At 40.4% G+C, this 23,439-nt stretch overlaps 1 protein-coding gene across 2 annotated transcripts in view; it reads left to right on the top strand.

Annotated features, from left to right (window-relative positions):
• The window catches only part of LRP8 (LDL receptor related protein 8), a 181,537-nt gene that overhangs the window by 100,762 nt on the left and 57,336 nt on the right, over positions 1-23,439 (top strand). For both annotated transcript variants that reach the window (XM_033152096.1, XM_033152095.1), the window contains exon 3: positions 11,057-11,179. In XM_033152096.1, coding sequence (XP_033007987.1) covers positions 11,057-11,179 — 123 coding nt within the window. The remainder of the gene's footprint in view (positions 1-11,056; positions 11,180-23,439) is intronic.

The following is a 23,439-nucleotide window of genomic DNA, read 5'->3' on the forward strand; positions in this document are numbered from 1 at the left end:
CTGTGGTTTACCCTTCATGCAAGATTTTCAGGGTCGTAAACAACAATGTTAAAATTGCTATTACCGGTAACAATAAAGCAGGGGGTAATAGCCAGTGAAATAATTCTGTTTGTACAATGAAACATCCCTTCCCTTCCCTCTTCATATGTGTTGGAGGAACCCTTAGAACACGTAATGTGGGGACAGGGGCAGCTGATCCCATTTCACTGCCAAAGGAGCCCTCCCCCACCACCAGGGTGGGTGACAGCAGCTTCCAGGTCCTGGCAGGATCTCGTGAGAGGTCTGCAAGATCTTGCAAGAGGTGTGCAAGTTCTTTCCCCCACTCAGAAGCTGGGGGGACAGACCATCCGCCTGCCATGGGAGAAGCAAAGAGAAGCAAAGTAGTGGTTTCTCACTGGAACCCAGAAGCTTTTCCTGCTGCTGCTGCTGCTTTTCTCCTGCAAGGTCACCACCCCTTGGATTCTGTCACCTGAGGCAGCTGCGTGGAGAAGAGGAAAGGCAAGAGAAGTTCCATTGCACAGCTAGAAGCCTTAACACTAATGGAACTGCTTCCATAAGCACATCAACATAATAAATAACCACTACAGTGGAACCTCGGTTCTTGAACGTCTCTGTAGATTAATGTTTAGGAATCCAAACGCCAAAAACCCGGAAGTAACTGCTTCGGTTCTCGAACGATTTTCAGGAGCCAAATGTGCTATGCGGCTTCTGTTTTGAGTTCCCCTATTGAATTGAGGCTTCCGCTTTCAGTTTTCGAACGTTTCAGAAGTCGAACGGTCTTCTGGAACGGATTATGTTTGAAAACCAAGATTCCACTGTACAAATAAAATAAGCAGCACAAGCAAGAATAAAATATACCGTACTCACTTATTTCATCCCCATCCCAAAAAACCCACCTGTCTTTACTTGTCCTCTGAATGAAATTAATGCTGATGCGTGACTTACCTACATGCACCTAAATGGCTTTAGATCACAGATAGATTTTGTGGTACAAAAGCCAGTGGCAGACAGAATGGGACTCACTAATATGGTAAGCATTTTTATAGTGCTTTTGAAATGTTCAAAGAGTTGTGGTCCGACAACCTCTGGAGGGCCCTGGTGCCCCATTCTCTGGATTAAACTGTAATTTATTTTAAACTATAGTTTAACATAGTAGTGTGCCAGTACATGCTGATCAGACTTTCCTAACCCACTCCTCTCCTGCTAATCCTTTTCTGTGCAAGGGTGGAAATTAAACAAAAAAAGCTAGCTTTCTTTACATGTGAACCAGTGCTTGTGGGGGTTTTTTTTTTGGTGAAAATTAACCATGAGCATTGTGTTCACTAGTAACATGAAGTCAGCCTCTGGAATGTTTCCTTTCTGACGCTGCAAAGGATTTTGCGTTAAACCATAGTTTAAAATAAACTTTGGTTTATTTTAATATGTGAACCAGTTCACACACCCATCAGCATATATGTAAAGTGAGGGTTTTTTGTTCCAGTGTGCATTACTTTGAATTTACTCTATGCATTTAGGCGTGATAAAATTACTTTATTAATCTTTGCACTGAAATTGTGTAAGGTGGGACTGTTAACATACTGTTTTGCTGAAGACTGTAATGTAAATCCTTAAGCGACTCTGATTATTCAAGTTATTGCATGAGCACGAAAAACCAAGGAAACCAGCACTCTGTGTTAGAATATTAATAGACATTTGCTTGGCATTGTTCCACTGTAACAGGCTTGGGTTGGAAGTAAAACCTGCTGTTCGATTTGCAACTGATGTTGGCTTTGGAAAGGTTTATTAAAACAGCTTTTATATATAATTCAGCCAGCTTTATTGGCGATCAGGTTCAGTCAAGTGCAAAGTGAAGTGTGTCCTCATGAATAAACGGAACAGTATTATGCTTCCAAACCTTTGTTCTTTATCGTGTATGGTCAAGTTACGAGAGATGTCTGTCTTCATCTTGGTGCTCTTCATGTTGCGTTTTATGTGTACAATTTCCATTCATTGGAAACCCTTCCTACTGCAGATAGTTGTCATCATTAGCATCTGCTGCTTCTTTTCCTTTTCTTTTAAAAACATAACCCTTGTCTTATTTTAACTTGCTCCTCACAAACATTTTAAGTCAATTGTCTACATTCATGAGGACTTAAGTGTTCAATTTTGCTTATATGGAAAACTTGGATTGTATGAAGTTTGAATATGCTACGCAAAATAGACTTGAGGGATACAAGCAGTTTTATGGTTGCATTGTTTGTTACTGCTTTGAACAGTGGCAAATTCCTGTAATGCTTGTGGTTATCAAATTTGCACCTCTTGCATTGTGAATTCAGGATTCTCTTGCTTTCACCGTGAGAATATGGCAATTGTTAACAGTTTAGTTTTTGAATTGCTTTAAAAATGTAATCCTTTTGTTACTGGAATTGTGAGTTACTAACAAACATTATGATTCAATTTAAGGTGACTGCGTAGTCTATAAAAGCTATTTCACAATGCCGTGAAATTTTAAAAAGCAAAAAAATCAGGCACAGTAAGGATTTTTCTTTTCTTTTCTTTTGCAAAGCAGAATGATCAGGGCACATTGCTGCACATTTAATTTCCTATTCCATAGATTAGCCCAACAACTCATTTCCCAGTCGGCTGCTAGCAACAGATTCTGCTCATAACTCTAATAATGCCTTTTCTTGATAGTTCCAGACTGCTTTCTCGTTGCACACAAACATCTGGGAAAAGAAACAAGCATTTCTGTATACATTTGTAAATAATGCATTATTACACGTCTTGTTTCCTTCAGATGAGAGAACAGACTGAACTTTTAGTGCATCCATATGGTGAGTTCCAGTGTAGTGTGAGGGGGCACTCATCCATGGAATGGAACTTCTCACTCCTGCCTTCCTCCCTGCAGGCCCCCTCCCATGCATTACCAGTTTTGGGGGGCTCAGGGGTGGAGGGAGAATAAAAACAGGAAGTCCTGTTGCAAAATTGGATTTCTGCTCCACATAGTCCCGCTTTTCCTTATTTTCATCCCTATTTTCATTGAAGAAATGTTGGAGGATATGAACAGCATCCCCTGACATAGCTCTTGTCTTTTGCACTGGACTGAATTTGCACAAGCAGAAGCTCCTCTTGACATAGAAGTAGCTATCAAATGTGTATGCAAAATGTGTGTTCCAACTTAGAAAAAAAGGGTAATAAGCCCTGGGCATTTTGTGTATTGAATTCAATTCCCATGGATTTATCCAATCATTTACAAGGCATATGTTAAATTCTGGCATGCACATTTTGCCTGGGGGGACACAAATATTTGAGTATGCAGAGACTGGCATATTAATTTATAGGTCTTGTCGACCTGCTGCAATATTTTTATGCCTTTGGGAACAAGATGAGCAGACCTTTTAAAATCAAGTGTGTTTGTGCAAGCTGGGCTTTTATTGAACAGAGCAAATCTCAAAGTTGGGCTTAAATAGTTGCTGAGCAGGAATTCTTGTCATTTCCAAAATTCCAGACTGGACACAGACAGTGCAACAGAAGATGCTAAACTGAAGGCAGCTGTCATCTGCCAGCTTGAAACCTGCTGAGTTTATAGTCAGATGACATTGCTATTTTCCAATTTGAGATTTTATGAAGATGCAGCTTTTGTACATGTCACAGACCTTGTCACAGACCTTTGTCTGCATCATGGGTCTCCTGCTAACAAGGTGCTTGCAAGTATGCACTCAGTGATATATCCTCTCAACCATGGCCCATTATGAAGATGTTCCAGGAGACTGAATGAGTATTTCTCAGTCCCCTGGCTCTTGAACTGTAGGATGCTACAGAGCACTATATTATCCCCAATTCTATTTGACATTATATTGGGTGTGGTCATCAGGAGATTTGGAGCTAGATGTAATTAGTACATTGATGATATCCAGCTCTCTTTCTCTCTAACATCTGGATCAGAAATGGATGAAAAGGCCATGAACCAGTGTCTGGATGCAAGCAAATAAACTGAATCTGAATTCTGGTAAGACAGAGGCTCTATGGTAGAGTGGTTCCCAGGTTCCCAGGTCTGGGAAATTGCCTGCCCTGGATGGGGTTGCACTACCTGAAGGGGCAGATGCATAGTCTGGAGGTGCTCCTAGATCCAGTTCTATCAGTGGAGCCACAGGTGTCGTCAGTGACTAGGAATGCTTTTTTTTTTTTACCAACTTGGGCTGATAAAGACAGCTGTGACTGTTTCTGGACTGACAACATATGTCTATTCATTGCTAACCTCAAAGCTGGATTACTGCAATGTGCTGTATGTACAGTGTGTTGTACACTTGAGGTTGGTCCAGAGTCTGCAGCTAGTGCAGAATGTGGCCCCTAGTTTGCTTATGGGGGCAAACTAACACCAGCATATCACACCTTGGTTAGAGAATTTGTGCTTGCTGCCAATCTACTACTGGGCCAAGTTCAAGGTTTTGATACTAACTGATAAAGTCCTATACCACTCAGAATCTGGTTATTTGAGACTGTATGCTTTATATAGCCAGTAGGTCACTGAATTTTGCAGGTGAGGCACTGTGTGTTCTATCAGTGCCTGGGCTTGGTAATGGAGCAGGAAACTGAGACAAGACAGAGATATAGTTGGTGGGTGCTTCATCTGTCAAGTCTGGTAGTATTCAATTTATCCTAGATTATTTTGCACTTATCCTAAAGGAGCAGGCTCATGGATAGGGTGCATTGTGTGTGCTCCTAGATCTAGTATTGTCGCTGAGGATCAGGTGGCTTGGTGGGATGGAGGGTTTTTGTCCATTTCAGCTGATCTACCAGCTGGAATCCTAGGTGAACAAAGATAGTCGTGCAACAGCTACCCATCCTCTGGTAACCTCCCTGTTGGATTACTGAAGCGTGCCTTCCTTACCTGCCCAGACCTTGAGAACTTTCTCAGAGGCCTGTCTCCAGGTTCCCCATCTAATGAAGTGAGGCAAATAACTGCTTTTTCAGTGGCAAAATGCCCTCCCCAGAGAGGCTCACCTTGTCTTCTAGTTACCAGGAGAAAAGCTTCCTGTTCCTCCCAGGCCTTCTTAATAATCCATTGATTGCTTTAGTTTTTGGACCATGTTCCCCTGGCTGGTTTTTGTTGTTAAGTGGTAGTGCCATGTGCCAATTCTAGTAGGTTTATTGTTGGTCTTTTTGCTTTTGTAATTATTCTTCATGTAAACTATCCTGTGAACTTGGTTGGATGAGCAGCACACAAATGTAAATAAATAAAATTCTGCCCTGATCTTTTCAGCTGCCAATTTCCTGCCTCTTTTCCTTAGGCTCTTAGCGGTTCCTCGGCTTCTTATCTAATGGCAGTGGCACCTGCTTTTGTGACCCATTTCCTCAAGCATGCACCATTCCCCTTCCCAGACCCTCTGAGTGCCATCACCACAAATCTATTTCCTTACCTGTTAACATTGTTTATGTCCTTCTGTGGATCATGCCTGCAAACTGATCTTTCAATTTCTGCAAACATAACCCATGTCTGATTGCAGCAGAACTGTTACAGCTTGCAGGATTTGGCATTGCCTTGTTGAATGATCCCATAAAAGCCAGAGCAGATGGCTGCCTTTAAAGCAGCCGTTTATATAGTGTAGCACCCTTTCTCTTTTATCTTATCCTTGCATTTAAATCATTAAACAAAAAGAACTGCCCTTCCCCAGCAATTCCAAAATCACAAGCACAAAAGAACAGATTCAAGCCTTGGTAACTGTTTTGAATGGCCACTGAAATGCTCATTGGAGAAGATTCATTTACGTTTGATGGGTGTTTGAAATCGCCTTGTGGGCTAAAATAAACAGGTTTTTTTTAAATAAAAAAAATCTGTTATATTTTGATGTCAAAACATCTATAAGAATGCTTGTACCAGGATGCACTTTCTCTTTGTATCTAATTGTTTTTTCCTGTACAATATTCAGTAGTCGTTGATCAAGAGGGGCTGTACAGATGCTGGCTGGTCTTGAGGGTAACCAATTTGGTAATATCTTGTAAGACAGGGAAGCTCAAATTTCTCTCTTCCAGGAACAACAAAGCCAAACTGTTTTTGCACCTATTTCCTGACAAGGGATTTAACAGGGAAGGAGTAGTAAGTGGGGTGACCATCTATAGCAACCCATCCAATGCATGACTCTGACTCTGGCAGGCTGATGACATTCTTGAAGAGGCACCATCTGCTTACCAGCATGGCTGTCAGCTGAAAAAACAAACAAACTCATTACACCTGTAGTAAAAGGTAAACTGATCTGACAATTGTATTTGCAGACCCCCTGTCAATTACTGGGTATATAGTGGTTTTAGCCAATGGGATGGCAGGCTGGGGGGAGTTGGCAGAGGAAAGGAATTGCAGCTTGGCAGGAGTAGGTGAGACAAAGAGAGGTTATTATACAGCTTATATTTTTCCATGAAGCTCACTCGTTTTTTTCCATGTTACCTTTCTGGTCTATGTGAGGAAATATTGGGCATGTCTATGATGTACATTTCTTTAGATAAATCAATTGAGATAAATCAATTTTCATATACAATTTAATATTCTGCATTTCTGGTGTTTAAAAAGTTTAAACTGGCAACTGTGAAAAAGCTCATTATGATGCACAGATGATTAACTGATAAGAAATGGATAAACATAAATGGAATTTTATCTTCCATTTTTTCAAAAAAAACCTCAGCTGCAATTAGAAGTAAGTCCTTCACATCCTTAGAAGTAAGTCACATTGAGTGCAATGGGGCATAAAGGTAAAGGGACCCCTGACCATTAGGTCCAGTCACAAAAAACTATGGGGTTGCAGTGCTCATCTCGCTTTACTGGCCGAGGGAGCTGGCGCACAGCTTCTGGGTCATGTGGCCAGCATGACTAAGCTGCTTCTGGTGAACTAGAGCAGCGCACGGAAACGCCGTTTACCTTCCTGCCGGTGTGGTACCTATTTATCTACTTACACTTTGGCATGCTTTCGGACTGCTAGGTTGGCAGGAGCTGGGACCAAGCAATGGGAGCTCACCCTGTCGCGAGGATTCAAACCGCTGACCTTCTGATCGGCAAGCCCTAGGCTCTGTGGTTTAACCCACAGCGCCACCCGTGGGGCATACTGCCAGGTAAATGTGTTCAGAATTGCAACTTTTCAATAAATATACATTTTTAAAAAATGTACAGCAAAAATCAAGACAAACTCTCTGGGTGCCAGTCCCTGCTGCTGTTTCTCACTCCTGCTTGTGCAGCCCACCTTCATTTGGGAAAGCAGAGACTTTGAGCTCTTCAACCTGGTGGAGGAGGTCCTGAAAAACTTCTACTCCTGGTGATTGGACAGGAGTAGTGAACAATGTTATAGTTAATTGCTGTAGCTTGTCTTTACCCCACTGCCCTGGGGTCCGTGACACCATTAAGAAAAAGTGGTAGGGAAAGGCCAATACATATAAAAACTGTCCCTGGATTACCGGTAAGTGACTTTTCTTCTTTAAGCTCCAGGTTGTCATCTGCACTAGCCAGATGTTTAACTGATAATCAATCACAGTCCATCATTCGAAAAATAAGACTTTAGAGCCATCTTGCCCCAAAATGGCAACTAGACATTCCATTTTGGTGAATGTAACCTAGGTTTAAGAAGCCATTTGATCCCTATCTTATATATCTGAGTTCCTAATACTATTAAAGAATGCTGTCTTACTGCCACATCAAATGTTGTCTGATCACCAGCTCTTTGCTCTGCAAAGTTCATCTGAAAATGTTAATACAGGTTATCTTTGTTTCAAACAGCAGCCTTTAGAAACTTGTTTTGAGTAGCAAAGGAATCTCTCTGGTTCTTTCCTAGTTGAATTGGTTTCCACACAGTTTAGGGAAATGATTATTACAGAGGATTAATATCTTCTAATCTCTTGCATTGTTTTGCAGTCTTGAGCAGCAGAAACAGGCTCAACAGCAACAACTAGTAGCAGCGCAGGAGGGGAGCCCACCCTTCTGCCGTTAGCAATGCTGCTGCTAACCTAGATGAGCAGGCAAGTCGTTCTCCCCCAGCCTCAGTTCCCATCTACAAAATGGGAGGTCTCAGTCGCCTCCCTCACAGCTTTATTATGAGGATGACATAATTATGGCAAAGTAATTCAAATACAAATGAGTGACATGGAAATGTGATATATAGTTTTTTTTAAAAAAAAATGATGAAGAAATGGCCCACGAGTATAGTTTTGCCAAGGGCCTACACTTTCCCTTGAGGAGCGTTATATTTAGTGATTTGGTAGCAAATGAACTGCTTGTGCGAAATCTTCCAAGGTTAATCATATTCAGTGGCATTTGTTTAAATATATTTGTTTTAATTAAGAGAAAGGATTTGCACGCTGGGGGTGTGTTCACATTTCAAGATCCCTGAACTCTGTTGCGGTAGGAATAATTACAGCCCGGGAGTTTTATGTGTCTCTGCAGTGTCCTTTTGAGATATTTAGATGGCTTCTGTTGAGATGAAAGACCGTATGGATTTCTTTTCCTCTATTAATCTGGCACAGAATACCAGACCTCCTGGGTCAGTTTGCTTACCAGCAGTGTTTGTCTCCGCAGTTTAATCTGCAGATGTTGGCTTGGCACATATGACATTGCAGAGGAGAAGATGCTTCAGCCTGTCTGATTGTAGGGATGCACATCAAGCATATTAACATCTTCCAAAGGCCACCTTGTGGTTCATTGTCAACAGTGTATTCCTTCTTGCCTTTTGTGATTTCTCACAATAAATTAGTTGTGCTTCCAAAAAAACAGTGCCAGGGGAACAAAGCAATCAGTGACACCATCTGCTGCCAGCAGGTTTGTGTGTTGAAGGAGCTGCATATCTCCATCACTCAGGAATGTCGACGGACCCTGATGCTGGCAGCAGTCCCTTGCTTCAAAGCCACAGGCCTGGGCTTGTGTGAGTAGATCAGCGGGGAAATGGCTTTGTCAGACTAAGGTGAATAGATAGGTTTGGCAGTGGCAGGCTGGAAGCAGACATAACGGGCCCCTTGGGTGCAATGTTACTATCATAAGTTAGATGCTTAAGGCTGGAGCAGATCAAACAAAATGTGAAAAATTACTGGCCGCATACTTTGTGAAGGCCATTAGACTTTAATGCTGTACTATGTAAATTCTTTTGATCTTTCCCTAAGAAGAAACTTTTGATCCTGAACATGGGAGTCCATTCAAAGGCAAGCGTGTGAGGGTACAATCTGAGAGCTATACAACCGTTTTTCAATAAATGCTAAGCCAACTCTATCCTTAACTCTGAAATTTAAGATACAGCCTGCAGTGTATCTTAACACAGCTCAAGAGGGAGAATACCAACACCTGCAATTTTATTCTATTTTTGTATTACCTTTTGTGCTGAAATTTCCCATTGTCTAACTCAGCAGACAATTTCTATCACCATGCACATAATGTCTGGAGATACCTTCAAAACCGAGTTTATATTCCACTATTGGCTGTCTGCTCAAAGCGGGCTTCTTTAAAATGATGTAAGTTGGATATGGCTCATATTGCTGGCCAGTTTCAAAATCAGTGCTGGCACAAAGTTAAACATTATGCACCGTCTGTTTCTGTACAAAGACTCTGAAGCACCTGGAGCAGTCTGCACCAAGGTATTATTTGATAATCCCTGGAATACAAAAAATAAAAATGAAATGAAAGGATGTAATTCACCAAACATCACTCATGGACAGTGAAGTTTAGATTCTAATTTTTCTTCAGATGCCCTAAATACTCAGCTGCCTGGCTTATGCCACCTTAGCTCTTCTATGATATTGAAATAATTAAGCCAATAGCAGCTAGAGGGTCTGTGACACTTCTTTCTGCAGAATGTCACTGTGACACCAGAGCAGTTCAGCCAATGGCATCAAGAGGGGGCAGATACTGAGACCACGTAGAAAATGCTGTGAGAACAAGGAAGTGAATCTACAGGAGAATGAAATTTGCAGACCATCTTACTGATGGACTGTTAGCTAAATTGTTCTGTGTTATTAAAAAGCCATTATTGGTGACACTGAAGTAAATACCTGCTATTGTCAACTCATAACACATATTCAAAACAAAAACAAAAAAAATCCTTCCAGTAGGACCTTAGAGACCAACTAAGTTCATATGTTGTATGCAAGGGAAAACAAATATATTTTGTTCTTATGGAATGCCTGTTGGAGTAGATTATGTTTATGTTTGATGAGGCTTTACAGCATTTATTTTTGGGATGCCACAGCAAGGAAACTGCATGTTTTATGAATCAGAAAGTTAATGCTCTCATCACAGACCCTTTTTCACCTGCATGTCCGCCTCTCTATTGACATACTATTCCTTTACAGCTTGTCAGTTGATTTTGGTATAACAAAATTAGTATTTTACCAAGTGGGCCAGTGATCATTCTTCATCCTACATACCATATTTGTGCCTCTCTCTGTTTTTCTAGCGGTTTTACTGTTCATGCCTCCATTGGTGGGCTTTGTCAAGGCATGGCAACAACTCTTTCAGTTCCAAAGCTGCATTAATGTTGAGTGTTTGCATCAGGATAGAGAGACTTAATCTCTGTCTTTAGCTATTGTTAAGCTCATGTTCACCAGATCATTCACTCAGGCATGTCTGTGCAACAAATATAAACTACTTTAAAATCCTAGGAACTGTAATTCATTGCAAGAGCTGAGAGACTTTTATCATAAAACCTCAGCACCTAGTTCCAAAGTATAAGGATGCTACAGAAATTAGGTATTTTGTGTGAGTGTGTGAATGCTGTTATGATCTCACCTGATCCAGTCTCGCAGGATAATGTTTCACTTGGAATGCAGGTTCTGCCCTAGGGCTGGGTGATATATTGTCCAAAACTGTTTGAAGTGCATATTGTGATATCATTTTCATAATTTTGGACCTGGCAATATATTGTGATCAAATGAGGAACAGACATCAAAGGTGGTGTGTACTGTTAATTCTCCTCAGAGTAAACCTATTGAAAATAATGGGCAAGACTACTTTAACATCCGTTATTTTTACAGCTCTACTCTGAGAAGCACTTAGTGGAAAATAATTGTGTTGGATTGAATACAATGGTCTAACATTCCCTATTTCTTCTTTCAGCCAAGAAGACCTGTGCAGAAAGTGATTTCACTTGTAACAACGGCCACTGCATTCCTTCCAGGTGGAAATGTGATGGTGAAGAGGAATGCCCAGATGGGTCTGATGAATCTGAAGCCTCATGCAGTGAGTACTCCTGCTAACTGGTTATGGAACATAGCTTTATAGTAGTTTGGAAAGCGGACTGATAAACAAACAGAAATTACCATATTTTTCACTCCATAAGACACACTTTTTTCCTCCTGGAGAGTAAGGGGAAATGTCTGTGCGTCTTATGGAGCGAATGCATGGTCCCTGGAGCCAAATTGTCTAGGGGCCAAAAGCAGATCGTGCTCTTTTTTCTTTTTCTTTTTTTACAAAGAGAGAAGGTGTTGAAAGGAAGCCGCTGAACAGCTGTTCAGCAAGTGATCGGGAGAGAGATAAGGCTCCCTTTCCAGCTCCGCCCCCTTGCCCAGGCTTCCATTGTTGAATGCAGAGGGAGGCTGTTTGTTTCCACAGTGACATGTGACTGGCTGATTAGATTATCTGTCTGGAAACTGTAGAAATGGCTGTAGGACTAGAAGCTACAGAACTGTGAGTAGAACCCCATAAAAACGAGGCTTTTCCTCTTTGAAAAAGAAGCTGCACCACTTTCAGCTGATCCTTAAAAAAGCAGGGCTTTTCCCTTTGCAAAAAAGCTGCACCACTTTCAGCTGATTCTCAAAAAAGCAGGGCTTTCCCCCTTTCCTCCTCTAAAAACTAGGCGCGTCTTATGTTCAGGTGCGTTTATGGAGCGAAAAATACAGTACTCTCTTCAAGCTACCACAACCCCCGTTGGGCCTTCTGGGGACATTCTCTTGTGAACTGTTAGAAGAAACTGAATAGGCTCCAATAAGAATATGCAATTGCCCAGTGATGACTTATTATATTTAATTTATAAGCCAATTTTATGTTAAAGATATCCAAGGTAGCAAAACAGGTGTCCCCCTCCTCTGTCCTACTCCCTCCAACCCTGTTCATTCCCCTCTGAACGCCACCATGTGTTGCAACCTGTCTAAGTCCATTGAAGACTGTGCATTGAATTTTCAATTTTATGCCATTTAAGTGTATTCCCCCAGGATGGATGATCCTAGCAAAAGGGAAGATGGGTTGTTTGACTTTGTCAGTGTGCAGTGTGGAGAGGAACGTACAATTATCCACCCTCTTTCCTCTTTATTTCGTTAGCCAACTCTGCATTGCTGCCTAATTAGGAAAGATACACGCTGCTTCCTAACAAAGCCCTCTTCTAAGCAGCCACACATAGTATCAACATAATCATCTCAGCTGTGACATTAACATATTTATAATGCACTAGGGTTTGGTCTCTGCCTGCCTCTCTCCCTCTCAGCCAGAGTCTTCTTATTAATGCAATGCCACTCTCCCATTGGATGGACTTAAATTAACTTAGCAGTTTCCATCCCCAGAGTTCCCTGCCTGCAAATCTCTCTAGCCTGAAGCAGCTATGTTTAGACTGCACAGTTCACTGTGAGGTCCATGAGGATTTCATTTGACCTCCGTCAGCCAGCGATGCAACTCTTCCTGTAAAGAAGATCAGCCTGCGCTATAGAAAGGCTGAGCCTTCAGTTACCTGAGCATTGGCTTCAGTTATACTTGCATGCCTGTGGCTTAGTAGTCTTGCAAGAGGCTTCCATTTCACCTTGAAGCTTACAGTGCATTGTGACTCATATTATGTTCAGGTTAGAAACAGGAAAGCTGCATCGAACAGGAAAAACTTGGATATGGCTTCCAACTCCAGCTTAGCCGTGGGCTTCTTGCTTGGTTCCCTGAGCAAGCCATTTCCTCCTGGCTTTAATGTGAATTTTCCAATTGCGTCATAAAGTCATCAATGTTTCACAGCCATCCCAGTACAACAGCTCTATGGCTATCACCTTTGGTTAATTACAGTTTGTCTACAGAGCTAACCATTGGCAATGCCGGCTGGAGCTGATGGGAGTTGCCAGCAGGTTGAGGAAGGCTGCTGTAGGCAGCTTTGTGGAAGGATTTGCCACTTCATAAATAGAAACACAACTACATTATCAGATGTGGGTAACTTTCCCATAGAGATCTACCACATGTATCTACACTAAATCATGTGGCTGCACCATGCTTATCAGAATGGCAGCTGTTTTTGTAACTGGTGCGATCCAGTGTGAAAATGGTTGGTTCTGAACTTGAGAATCCCTTAACTTTGGCCACTGAGCCTCCTAGGGGAACCGCTACCTTTTGACCTGAGTTTTCTGTCTGTAAACTGCAAATAGTAGTTGGATAAAGAAATATTGCGATCCACCAGGAGTCTTTGAGGACAGTGTAGCCTTTAAATCTATAAACCTACAACAAGTTGACTGAAGAATTGGGAGTCTTACTCTGGACAACTGAAACTAATCTGCCTCTGGTTTTTGAGGCAGTATATTTTCACATGTTTATTCATATGCAGGAGGGCAAGAGATTTTACTTTACTAAAAAATGACAAGTCTTCTAAATGAGTTCCATCTTACTTTAAAGAGGTATAGATTTAAATATTGAATTCTGTTTATTTAGCCCAGAGATCTTTGTGTGTGGTCAAAAATAAAATAAAAGCTCTAGGAAATATAATATTGGCTAATGAATTGTGATGGTGCTAGTGAAATCTCAAATGGGTAGGACAAAAAGTGAGTACGAAAGGTGAGTCCTAAGGTCTTATGTGTGCCTGTGTATATAATGAAATCCAAGGATGCGAGCTGCATACTTTCCCCATCCACTTTCCCTCTTATTACGTACACACAATGCTCTAGCATAAAACAGTAGAAATTGCTTTATGCAAATGTAATCTGAAGACCGCAGCATAAATAGAAAGAATAGGGGGAAATCACTATAGCCTTTCATGAATCCATATTAATTTCACTAGAGGATATAGCAGGCAACCATTGATGAATGAGTCATCTGTCCACAGCAATTGGTTCAGTTAAGCTACACATTTATATGAACTAATGTATTTATGTATTTAAAGCATTTATAACTCGCCCTTCATTTATACCAGCGTGACCCAAATCTGGTGCCCTTCAGATGGTTTGGACCACAATTCCCATCAACTACAGGCAGTACTGCTGTGCTAGCTTAGGCCGATTTGGAAATTCACTCTGGATTGGGGAAGGCTGATACCATATAGACACCAGGGTGGGGTATAGAACAAATAATAAAATAAACAACAGTTAGTATTAAAATGCACAGTTAGGCATATAGCACAGTGAAAAACAACAGTGCAGGTTAAACAGTCAGCAACTTTTGAAACTAAGTTTCTGCTTGTCAGACTCTTGATTCACATAGCCTAGTATTGTACAGTTTGAGGGTACCCAATGTGGTGCCTTCTAGATGTTGTGGTCTCCAACTCCCATCATCCCTGACAATTTGCTTTGTTGGTTGGGGCTGATGGGAGGCAGAGTTAAATAACATATTCTCATTGATGGGAGCTGAAGTCCAACACCAGCTGCTTTGACTGGCAGCTTTACTCTTGACAGGCAGCAGCTCACCAAGGAACTCATGTGGAAATCAGAGATTAAACCTAGAACTTGTCTCTTTCACTGATTATGATTTTACATAATTATGAGTTATGATTTGGCCATCAACAGTGCTAATTGTGTTTTAGCTAAAGAAAGAGAGTCCGTAAACAAACAGTCCCATGGCATGCATGCCACTTTAGTCTGCTAATGGCAGATAGTATGACAGAATCCTCCCTGGGGAAAGGACCTATACACAAGATTTCAATACATAAGGGGTGAAGACTAAGCTGGAACTCTTCCTGGAGTCATCATGCAGATCTTCTACGGGAATGATTAATTTATAGATTTATAAGAGTTTTAGACCACTTATATTCAAAGGTCCCAATGCGGTTTCCAACAATAAAAAGGCAGATTAAAGCACCAGGGCAAACAACTTTTCCAGAAGCCAAGGAGAACAGATAGGTCTTGACTTGATGACAGGAAGCCAGCCGCAACACTTGACATCTGTACTTCTAGGGGAGGAGTGTTCCTAAGTTGGAGCAAACTCACTAAGGAGGCACTGTTTGGTACTAAATATCCAAAAGACAGTAGAAATGGTAATTGATTTCAGAAGGCACTCTTCTGTTCTGCCACCACTTTCCATTCTTGGTAACATGGTTGTAATAGTAGAGTCCTTTAAGTTCCTGGGCTCCATAATTTCTTATAACTTAAATTGGTCAAGCAACATCAATAGTATTATTAAAAAGGTCCACCAGAGGCTGTATTTCCTGCGTCAACTAAGGAAATTTAAATTGTCCCAGGAAGTGTTGATTCAATTCTACAGAGGCATCATTGAAACTGTTCTCTGTAATTCTATAACAGCTTGGTACGGTACAGCCTCTAAGAGAGACAAGAAAAAGCTCCAACGAGCTGTAAGAATTGCAGAAAGGGTAATTGGTGTTAGCTTGCCTTCAATAGAGACAATTTATGCTACCCGAGTAAGGAAGAGAGCAGAGAGAATTGTAGCAGATCCTTTACATCCCGGTCATCATCTGCTTGATTTACTTCCATCTGGACGTCGCTACAGGACTTCATATACAAAATCGGCCAGGCACAAGAATAGTTTTTTCCCTTGTGCCATTAAATTGTTAAATTCGTAGTTGTATAGCTTAAGGGGAGGTAAAATATGGGTGGGGTTTCTTTACTTCTTTGTATTGTGAGAGGAACAGTGTCTGTATGTTTACATTGCAATGTAGCCGAAACAAATTCCAAGTATGTTGGAAAATGTACTTGGCCAATAATAAATTATTCCTATTCCTATTCCTGTCTGGTGTCTAGCATGGCAAGTAATACTCATGGTGATACTGCAAGACCTCCCTCCCCAGTTGATCTCAGGTTCTGGAGTCACTGATAGTAGAGAAAGAGATTCCATCAGATATCCAGATTCCAAGTCAGGGCCTTATACACCTTTAATTGAGCCTAGTAGCATATTGATTTACCCTTCAGTCTTTCAGCTACCCTTTTTCTCTGATACTATGCTATAATATAGTGAAACAAAGTTTGTGTTGCCCTTGCCCTTGCAATTCTTCCCTAATTCAGTTCTTTTTAGAGTTTGTTCATCAAATACTATGAATATAGTAGCAGTAGTAAAATTTCTGTTATTCCACTAATGCATTTGAGCAGTTCATAAACAAGGACAGCAGTAAAAAGCTTGATGGGATCACTTTTATAGCTGTTATGAATCCTGCACCCATTCAAGTGAAAGGGTAGAGGATGTGAGGGCATTGTAGTACTATCCTATTTTTAAAGACAGAAGATGCTTTGGGTTGTACTGAGACAAGTTGTAGGCATCAAGTTTTTAAATGACAGCCCCCCCACCCACCCCCAGCAGCCTGCTATTGTATAGAGAAGAGAAATCATGACAAGTTTAACATGATTGTCTCCAGAAAGGGGTGTTTATTTCATTGCTTTCAGAAGAATTCTGGCTTTGGTAGTGGCAAATGCAGTATGCTTTCAAGTAATAGATGGAAGCTTGGCATCTTTCTCTGAAAAGGAGATTTAATGTGACTAGGAATGATTTCTGTAAATCAATTAAAACTTTGGCTGCATGTATAGATCTTGATTAATGGTGCACAAGAACAGTAAGTGAATACAAAAAGTGTGTGAGTTTTAACTGGGATAGGTAAAGTTACAAGCTGCAACCAATGACAACTTGACCTTAACGGTACTTAATGAAGAATATTCAAGAACCAATGATCCTTTACTTGTGGCTAGAGTGCAGAAGGCGTGTGTTTTCGAGTGGTCGCTGCTGTTGCTGCTGCTGTGAAATCTGGTTACATTTCCAAGCTTTCAAAACTTTTATGAAATAAAAAAAATTAAAAAAATTGTCCAGTAGCACCTTAGAGACCAACTAAGTTTGTTCTGCGTATAAGCTTTCATGTGCATGCACACTTCTTCAGATACCTCTAAATGCACACAAAAAGCTTATACCCAGAACAAACTTAGTTGGTCTCTAAGGTGCTACTGGACAAATAATAATAATAATAATAATAATAATAATAATTTTGACTGTGTCAGACCAACACGATTACCTACCTGCATCTAAAGCTTTTGTGCTTTGTCTGCCAGGATGGTAAGGTGAGGCGAAGACTTCTGTCATGAGAGGAGCAGGTGACCAATCATCTGGTTGTCATAGGAAGCTGCTTTGATGTAGAACCCTTGTTACTGATAGGGAAGACAATCCAAATGACATTGGTGGTGGAGGCTATCTAGGCAGTAGATAGGCAGCCGTGAAATGCTTTCTTTGTGTGGAACCAGTGAAAGAAGCATCTACAGGCAGAAGCAATTCTTGAAGTGAGAGTATGAGACTGCTTCTGATCCCTTCTAAGTGGATTCCCAAAAGCAAAGGAAGAAATATTTGTCCAGGAGTGGTTCCCTAGAGTGTGTGTGAAAAACTGGGTAGAGGAGAATATTCCCTCCAGAGGATATGACTCTTCTTTCTTCGCTTGTACTCAGTTATATAAAAGCTTGACGTTGGTAGTGCAGTGGCACTCCTATGACTGACAACGTAATGGAATGGGCAAGTCAATGTCTCATTCTTGCTGTTTAGATACCGGTACATTGACTTGCCCTTTCCATTATGTTGTTGAATCCCAGACACTGATAGAGAAAGTTGGGATAGGCAGTACTGAGCTGCCCCATTAGTCACATTTAAGCCCTGTTGGCCATAGGCGCCATCATGTGGCATATAGCCTTAGTAAGCTAAAGTCAAGGCTTTGAGGTAATGTAATCTTCTGAAATAAAGGTTGAATCCACAAGTGTATAGCAGGATTTCTTTCCCACAGAGCAGGGGCGGGCCCCAGCCTCAGCAAGTCTGACCATTTGTCAGGAATGATGGGAGTTATAGTTGAGCACCTGGATGTCAATAATTTAGCCAACCCAGGCAAAGAAATGTATGCCTTGATTATATGCAGCTTAGAGTTCAGTATTGTCTGGCATACCTACATTATGCTTCCCTTGTTTTTGGTGGTCGTTTTCATTATGCAGTCATTGAAAAGCTAAAGGGAAAGTATTTTTCCATCAATACAAAGGAAATGCATTAACTAATACAATAGAAATGCATTAACTTTTTAATGTATTACTTTCCTGCTCCAGCAGATATCAGGCAGCTGGATAAAAATAAAATTCCCAGCCCATGAAAGGCAATTTAACTCCTATGTTGCTGCTGATTTCATTGAGACCTGCACAGTTTGTCTTCATCATTTGATCACTTAGTTTGGTTGGTTTAGTTTGCTCATCTGGGGACCTGTTTTACAGGTGGTAATACGTAGGAAAATGAGAGGGCAGTTGTTAGGTATGGGTTCTCAAAAAATCAAGAAAGTACATGCTGGACACAGACTCATGGGTGGTTTCTCCTTTGCATTGCCACAGGATAAAGAAGAACTGTTCTTAAGGATGCATAAGCTTTCATGGTCTTCTCTTTGTTAAAGTAGCTCCTTAATCACAGTTAGGAAGGGCCTTGGAGGTCATCTAGTCTGCAATGAAGGTTCTCTAGCAGATGATTTTCCAGCCTCTGCTTAAGTATCACCAGGAAAGGAGAGCCTACCACCTGCCGAGGCAGTTGGTTCCATTACTGAACATCTATTATAGTTAGGAAGGGTCTCCATTTAATGTTTAGCCATAATATGCTTCCTGTCAATTTCCACAGTGATAAGGATTATAGCTTAGTGGCAGAGCATCTGCCTTCCATCTAGAAGGTCCCCGGTTCATCTCTTGCCTAAAACCCTGGAGAGCTAGTGCCAAGTCACTGTAGACAGCATTGAGCTGGCTGGACCAATATCTTAAACTAGGACAGCTTCCTATGTTCTTATATTCCACCCATTTGTTCTAGTCCCTCCTTACTGACCAACAGAGAACAAGTCTGTTCCATCTTCTGCATGACAGCCCTTCATTTGAAGAACACTCCCGTGTCCTCCCCTTAAACTTCTCTTTTACAGCCTTCTACAACATACCCAACTCTTTCAACAATTCATCATAGGATTTTGTTTCCAGACCCTGCATCATCCTGGTCGTGCTTCAGTTTGACAGTGTCCTCCTTTGTGGTGTCCAGAACTGGACACAGTACTTTGTCTTTAGTCTGAGCAATGCAAAAAAATAAAAAATAAAAAAGTGCTGATGTAAAGTGAAAGAGTATAGACTACTGGTAGAGTTTTTTCATGCTCTACATTTGATGTTCTGTTGGAAGGTTTTGGGGTACCTCAGAGAGAGGAAAGGCAATAGACAATTATAAGCTTCTATAACTGGGTGGTGCCAGAATGTGAGCTTTTGAAGGCTTTAGAGTTCCTGTATTTTACGCTTTATAGAAAATCTGTGTCAACAGTTTATACAAAAAGAGAGAGAACATAGCATAACGACATCCAGTCTTGACTTCAAGAGCATATTAATTATCTATTAATAGCGATGGTGAATAAAATGTATAATAGAACAATTTGCTTTTTTTTCAATAAAAAAATCCATAATGAAAACCTTTCCTCCCCATAATTATCCACTCATTTAATTGATGAAAAGCCATTTCCTTGCACATCTCATTACAAACCAGCAATGTAAAGAGCCTGTCTTAAAGGGATTGAAATACCGCATACTTAAAATACATTATATCCTTTTACATTATACCCTTCCCCCCACCTCCCATTTGCTGTAATTTCATAATGTATAAAAAGGAGCCAAGTAGGCTGTTGAAGGGAAATTCAAAGCCAAACTGAGTCTCCCATTCACTATCCCTCTTCCAGTGTTTACTGAGTTTTGTCTTGTTTAATTATATTTACACTTAGTTTTATGTTTTGGTATCTTTAAGATCTTTTTCCTCGCAGCAGGGCTACAATTTGAAGGACTTTGTATTGTCCATGGATCTGTGCACCCATTCTGTGCCTTAACATCACAGAATCTTAGAGTTGGAAGAGAGCCAAGGGTCATCTAGTCTAACCCCCTGCAATGCAGGAATCTCATCTAAGACATCCATGACAGCCTTTTTGCTCCAAAATCTTTGTGCTAGTACAGTCATACTTCGTGTTGCATTCATGTTGTGTCATTTCTGCTTGCGAACACCACGTGTGCAGAAGCGTTCTGCACGCTCCGCGCTTGCACAGAAGTGCCGCTCTAGTTGAGGACTTTTCAGGGTGCGAACTGCACCCCAGAATGGATTGTGTCCGCAACTAGAGGTACCACTGTACTGATTTTACACATGACAAAATAACCATGGAACTCCTAATTCCAGTACAAAAACCAACTTCATGTTATGCATCTTGTCGTTTTCCTATAAACCATTCATTTCATTTGAAAACCCTGGTTTAAAACAGTCATAGATGAAGACAGACAACTGTTCTGAAATCGGTTTCATATCAAGGCATTTGTTTTCAAGCAAAGAATAGAAGTTCCACATTTAGAATGCATGTCTACCTGTGTCCATTAAACTGCTGCATGTTCTTTTCTTAACCCAGTATGCTTTAGAAGAAGAAAAAGATCAGTCCTTAATTCTGTGTCTATATGGTCCGTCCCATGTAACAAATGGCAACATCATAGAATTTGAAATAAAAAATAGGACACTTGTATTATGGTACTCAGTTTAGGAACTCTGGTCCATCAAAACCAAACTGGAGCAAGCCAGCTTGCGTGACATCTGTGCTATTCTGTAGTAGAGAAGCATTCCAATCACTCAATGTGGTCAGAAATACAGTCATTTCGGATACTATATGTGAATAATTTTTATCCACTTGAGTGTGAGATTGGAAGTTTGGTGGTCTCCAATAATTTAAATGTCTCATTAAAATACGAAATCCTATGTGGCTTTCACAAATAATTTAAATGGGCATGAACTGTAATTTCTCTTTCTCTACAACCAAGGACTGCATGTAATAAACAGATTTTGGAGAATTTAAATATAGCTCTCCTTATGCTACTGATTTTTAATAAGCAAAGCTATATTTATAGACCTTTTGTATTATTTATAAAAACTGTACTAGTTTCAGGAATCGTAGGCATCTGCAACACAAATTGCAAGTGAAAGCAGGACTGCAATGCAAATTCTTTTTAGTTTCCTAGAGAAACCTGTTCCATTCCATCTGGATATACAAACATTTGAGGAAATGTCTAATTCTGATGGCAAGGAGATATTGGCATTTAGCATAATGGGCCTTCCCAAATTAAGGAAATAATTGACTACTCTTTCTATATACAAGATTAGCAAAATGATCAGGTAGCAAGGTAAACTGTTGTCCTTCAGGAACAAGTAGATTAAAAATATGGGATGGGGAAAGGGGGCAAGGTTATACAGGACAATAACATTCTTCAGGATGCAAGGCAGAGGGATCTGTGGAAATAAGACATGATTTCCACAGCTATAGAAGAGAAAAGTGTCAAACTGCATAGCAGAAATGTGGGAATTGAATTGTGAAGATAGTTGAGAAGTGCAGTCACATGACATATACTTAGGTGGTTATATACAAATGTCAGAAGTAATAATGCTTAATATGTGTGTCTCTTTCCTTTTTTAAAAAAATAATGTATTAATGTGTCTCTAGAAGCTACCACCCACTGTGTAACTTTCACACATGTTGTGCCCTGAACACACACACACCCCTTGTATACACACCTTAGTAGATAAAAAAATTGGTATAGAGACATACACATTAGTTGTTGAATGCATTCCTGATCATTACAGCAGTGTTTTTCAACCACTGTTCCGCGGCACACTAGTGTGCCGCGAGATGTTGCCTGGTGTGCCGTGGGAAAAATTGTGTTTATTTGATTCCTATTCAAGAGAATTACTTTATATATAGTCAATATAGGCACAGAGTTAAATTTTTTAACATTTTCTAATGGTGGTGTGCCTCGTGATTTTTTTCATAAAACAAGTGTGCCCTTGCCCAAAAAAGGTTGAAAAACACTGCATTACAGAATGAAAACTGATGTTCTAGGACCAAGGACAGCTCCCTGGTAAAGCTGCAATCTGAATTGTTAACTGGAGCTACATAGACATTTAATAGTCTCTTTCTAAATAACCTGTGGTGATTTTAAGTATATTATTACATATTTATCAAACAACAGAACATGATCTGAAATGCAGATTATCCTTAATTAATGTTTAATATTTAACTTATATACTAGCTAATTTTCTCTTGAATGGTTAGGTAGAATAAGTTAACTCTACTATAACTTCTGTATTCTACATCAACCCTGAAATATTTTCAGCTTCTAACTTGTTAGATTCCCCCCCCCCCCGCTATAATCAGGCGCATAGCAATAGTGAAATTTAGAATGTTGCTATAATATTCATTTGGATAGCCTTAGCCCAGTTCAACATAGATAACTAATTAATAATTTCTATCCTACTGTGTTCTGAAGCATTATAGAAGAGGACCATAACTCAGTGGTAGAACAAATGCTTTGTATGCGAAAGGTCCCAGGATCAGTCCCAGGCGCATACAGGTGGGCTATAAAAAAATCTCCTGTCATAAAACCTGAAGAGGTGCTGCTAGTCAGTAGATTGGGATAGGGAATTTGTGGCTGTCTAGATGATGGACTCCTTATAATCCCTGACTACTGGCTATGCTGGTTGGGACTGATGGGAGTTGGAGCCAGCCAACACCTGGAGGTTCCCCATCCCTGGTTCAGATAATACTGGTGTTATCAGTCGCTTCCTATTTCATGTTCAAGCAGTTTCCTGTTTGATGTAGCGTACTTGAAATTGTATACAACAAACAAAGACAGGCACTATTTCATTCCAGTCTCTTTTGCATAATGCTTATTACTCAGGTTTTTTTTTTTTTAATGATCCTCCATTAGCTATGGAAAAGGGGATCTCTAGCTCTCTATGTAGTATTTGCCTGGATTCTTCTTTCCTATTTTATAGATTTACTGGTGTCAAATGCTATGAACAATAATCAGCAATAACTTTCCAGCATGTAGATTTGGACCATTTCCCCATACAAACCACAGTCCATCAAGAAACTGTCCAGCAGTACACAATTTGGCACAGATTGTCTCAGTCTGTCACAGTACTTTTCATATAAGTGGATCAAGGATGGTTGCAATCTGAATCAAGGGATAAAATATAAACTGGTATTATTATTTAAATGTGCTCAGGATGTTTCTTCTCTTGGCATGATAACTTTGATTAAAATAAGCTGCTTTAGGAGTGTAATGCATTTGTAGAGAATGCAATAACATTTATATTTCTATGCAGCCTTCAAATCAGTCTGCTGCTATTGAAACACACTGCTAAGTCAGTTTTCTTTATTTAACTTCATGGACATCATTCTAAGTGAAACACTTTATGACATCTGTGTGCAGAGTGGGAGAGGTTGGAAGGGAAAGCCAGAATTATGCAAGCAGCTTTATTATGCCTTGCCAAACGAG

The sequence above is a fragment of the Lacerta agilis genome, chromosome 6 (genome assembly GCF_009819535.1).
Source record: "Lacerta agilis isolate rLacAgi1 chromosome 6, rLacAgi1.pri, whole genome shotgun sequence".
NCBI lineage: Eukaryota > Metazoa > Chordata > Lepidosauria > Squamata > Lacertidae > Lacerta > Lacerta agilis.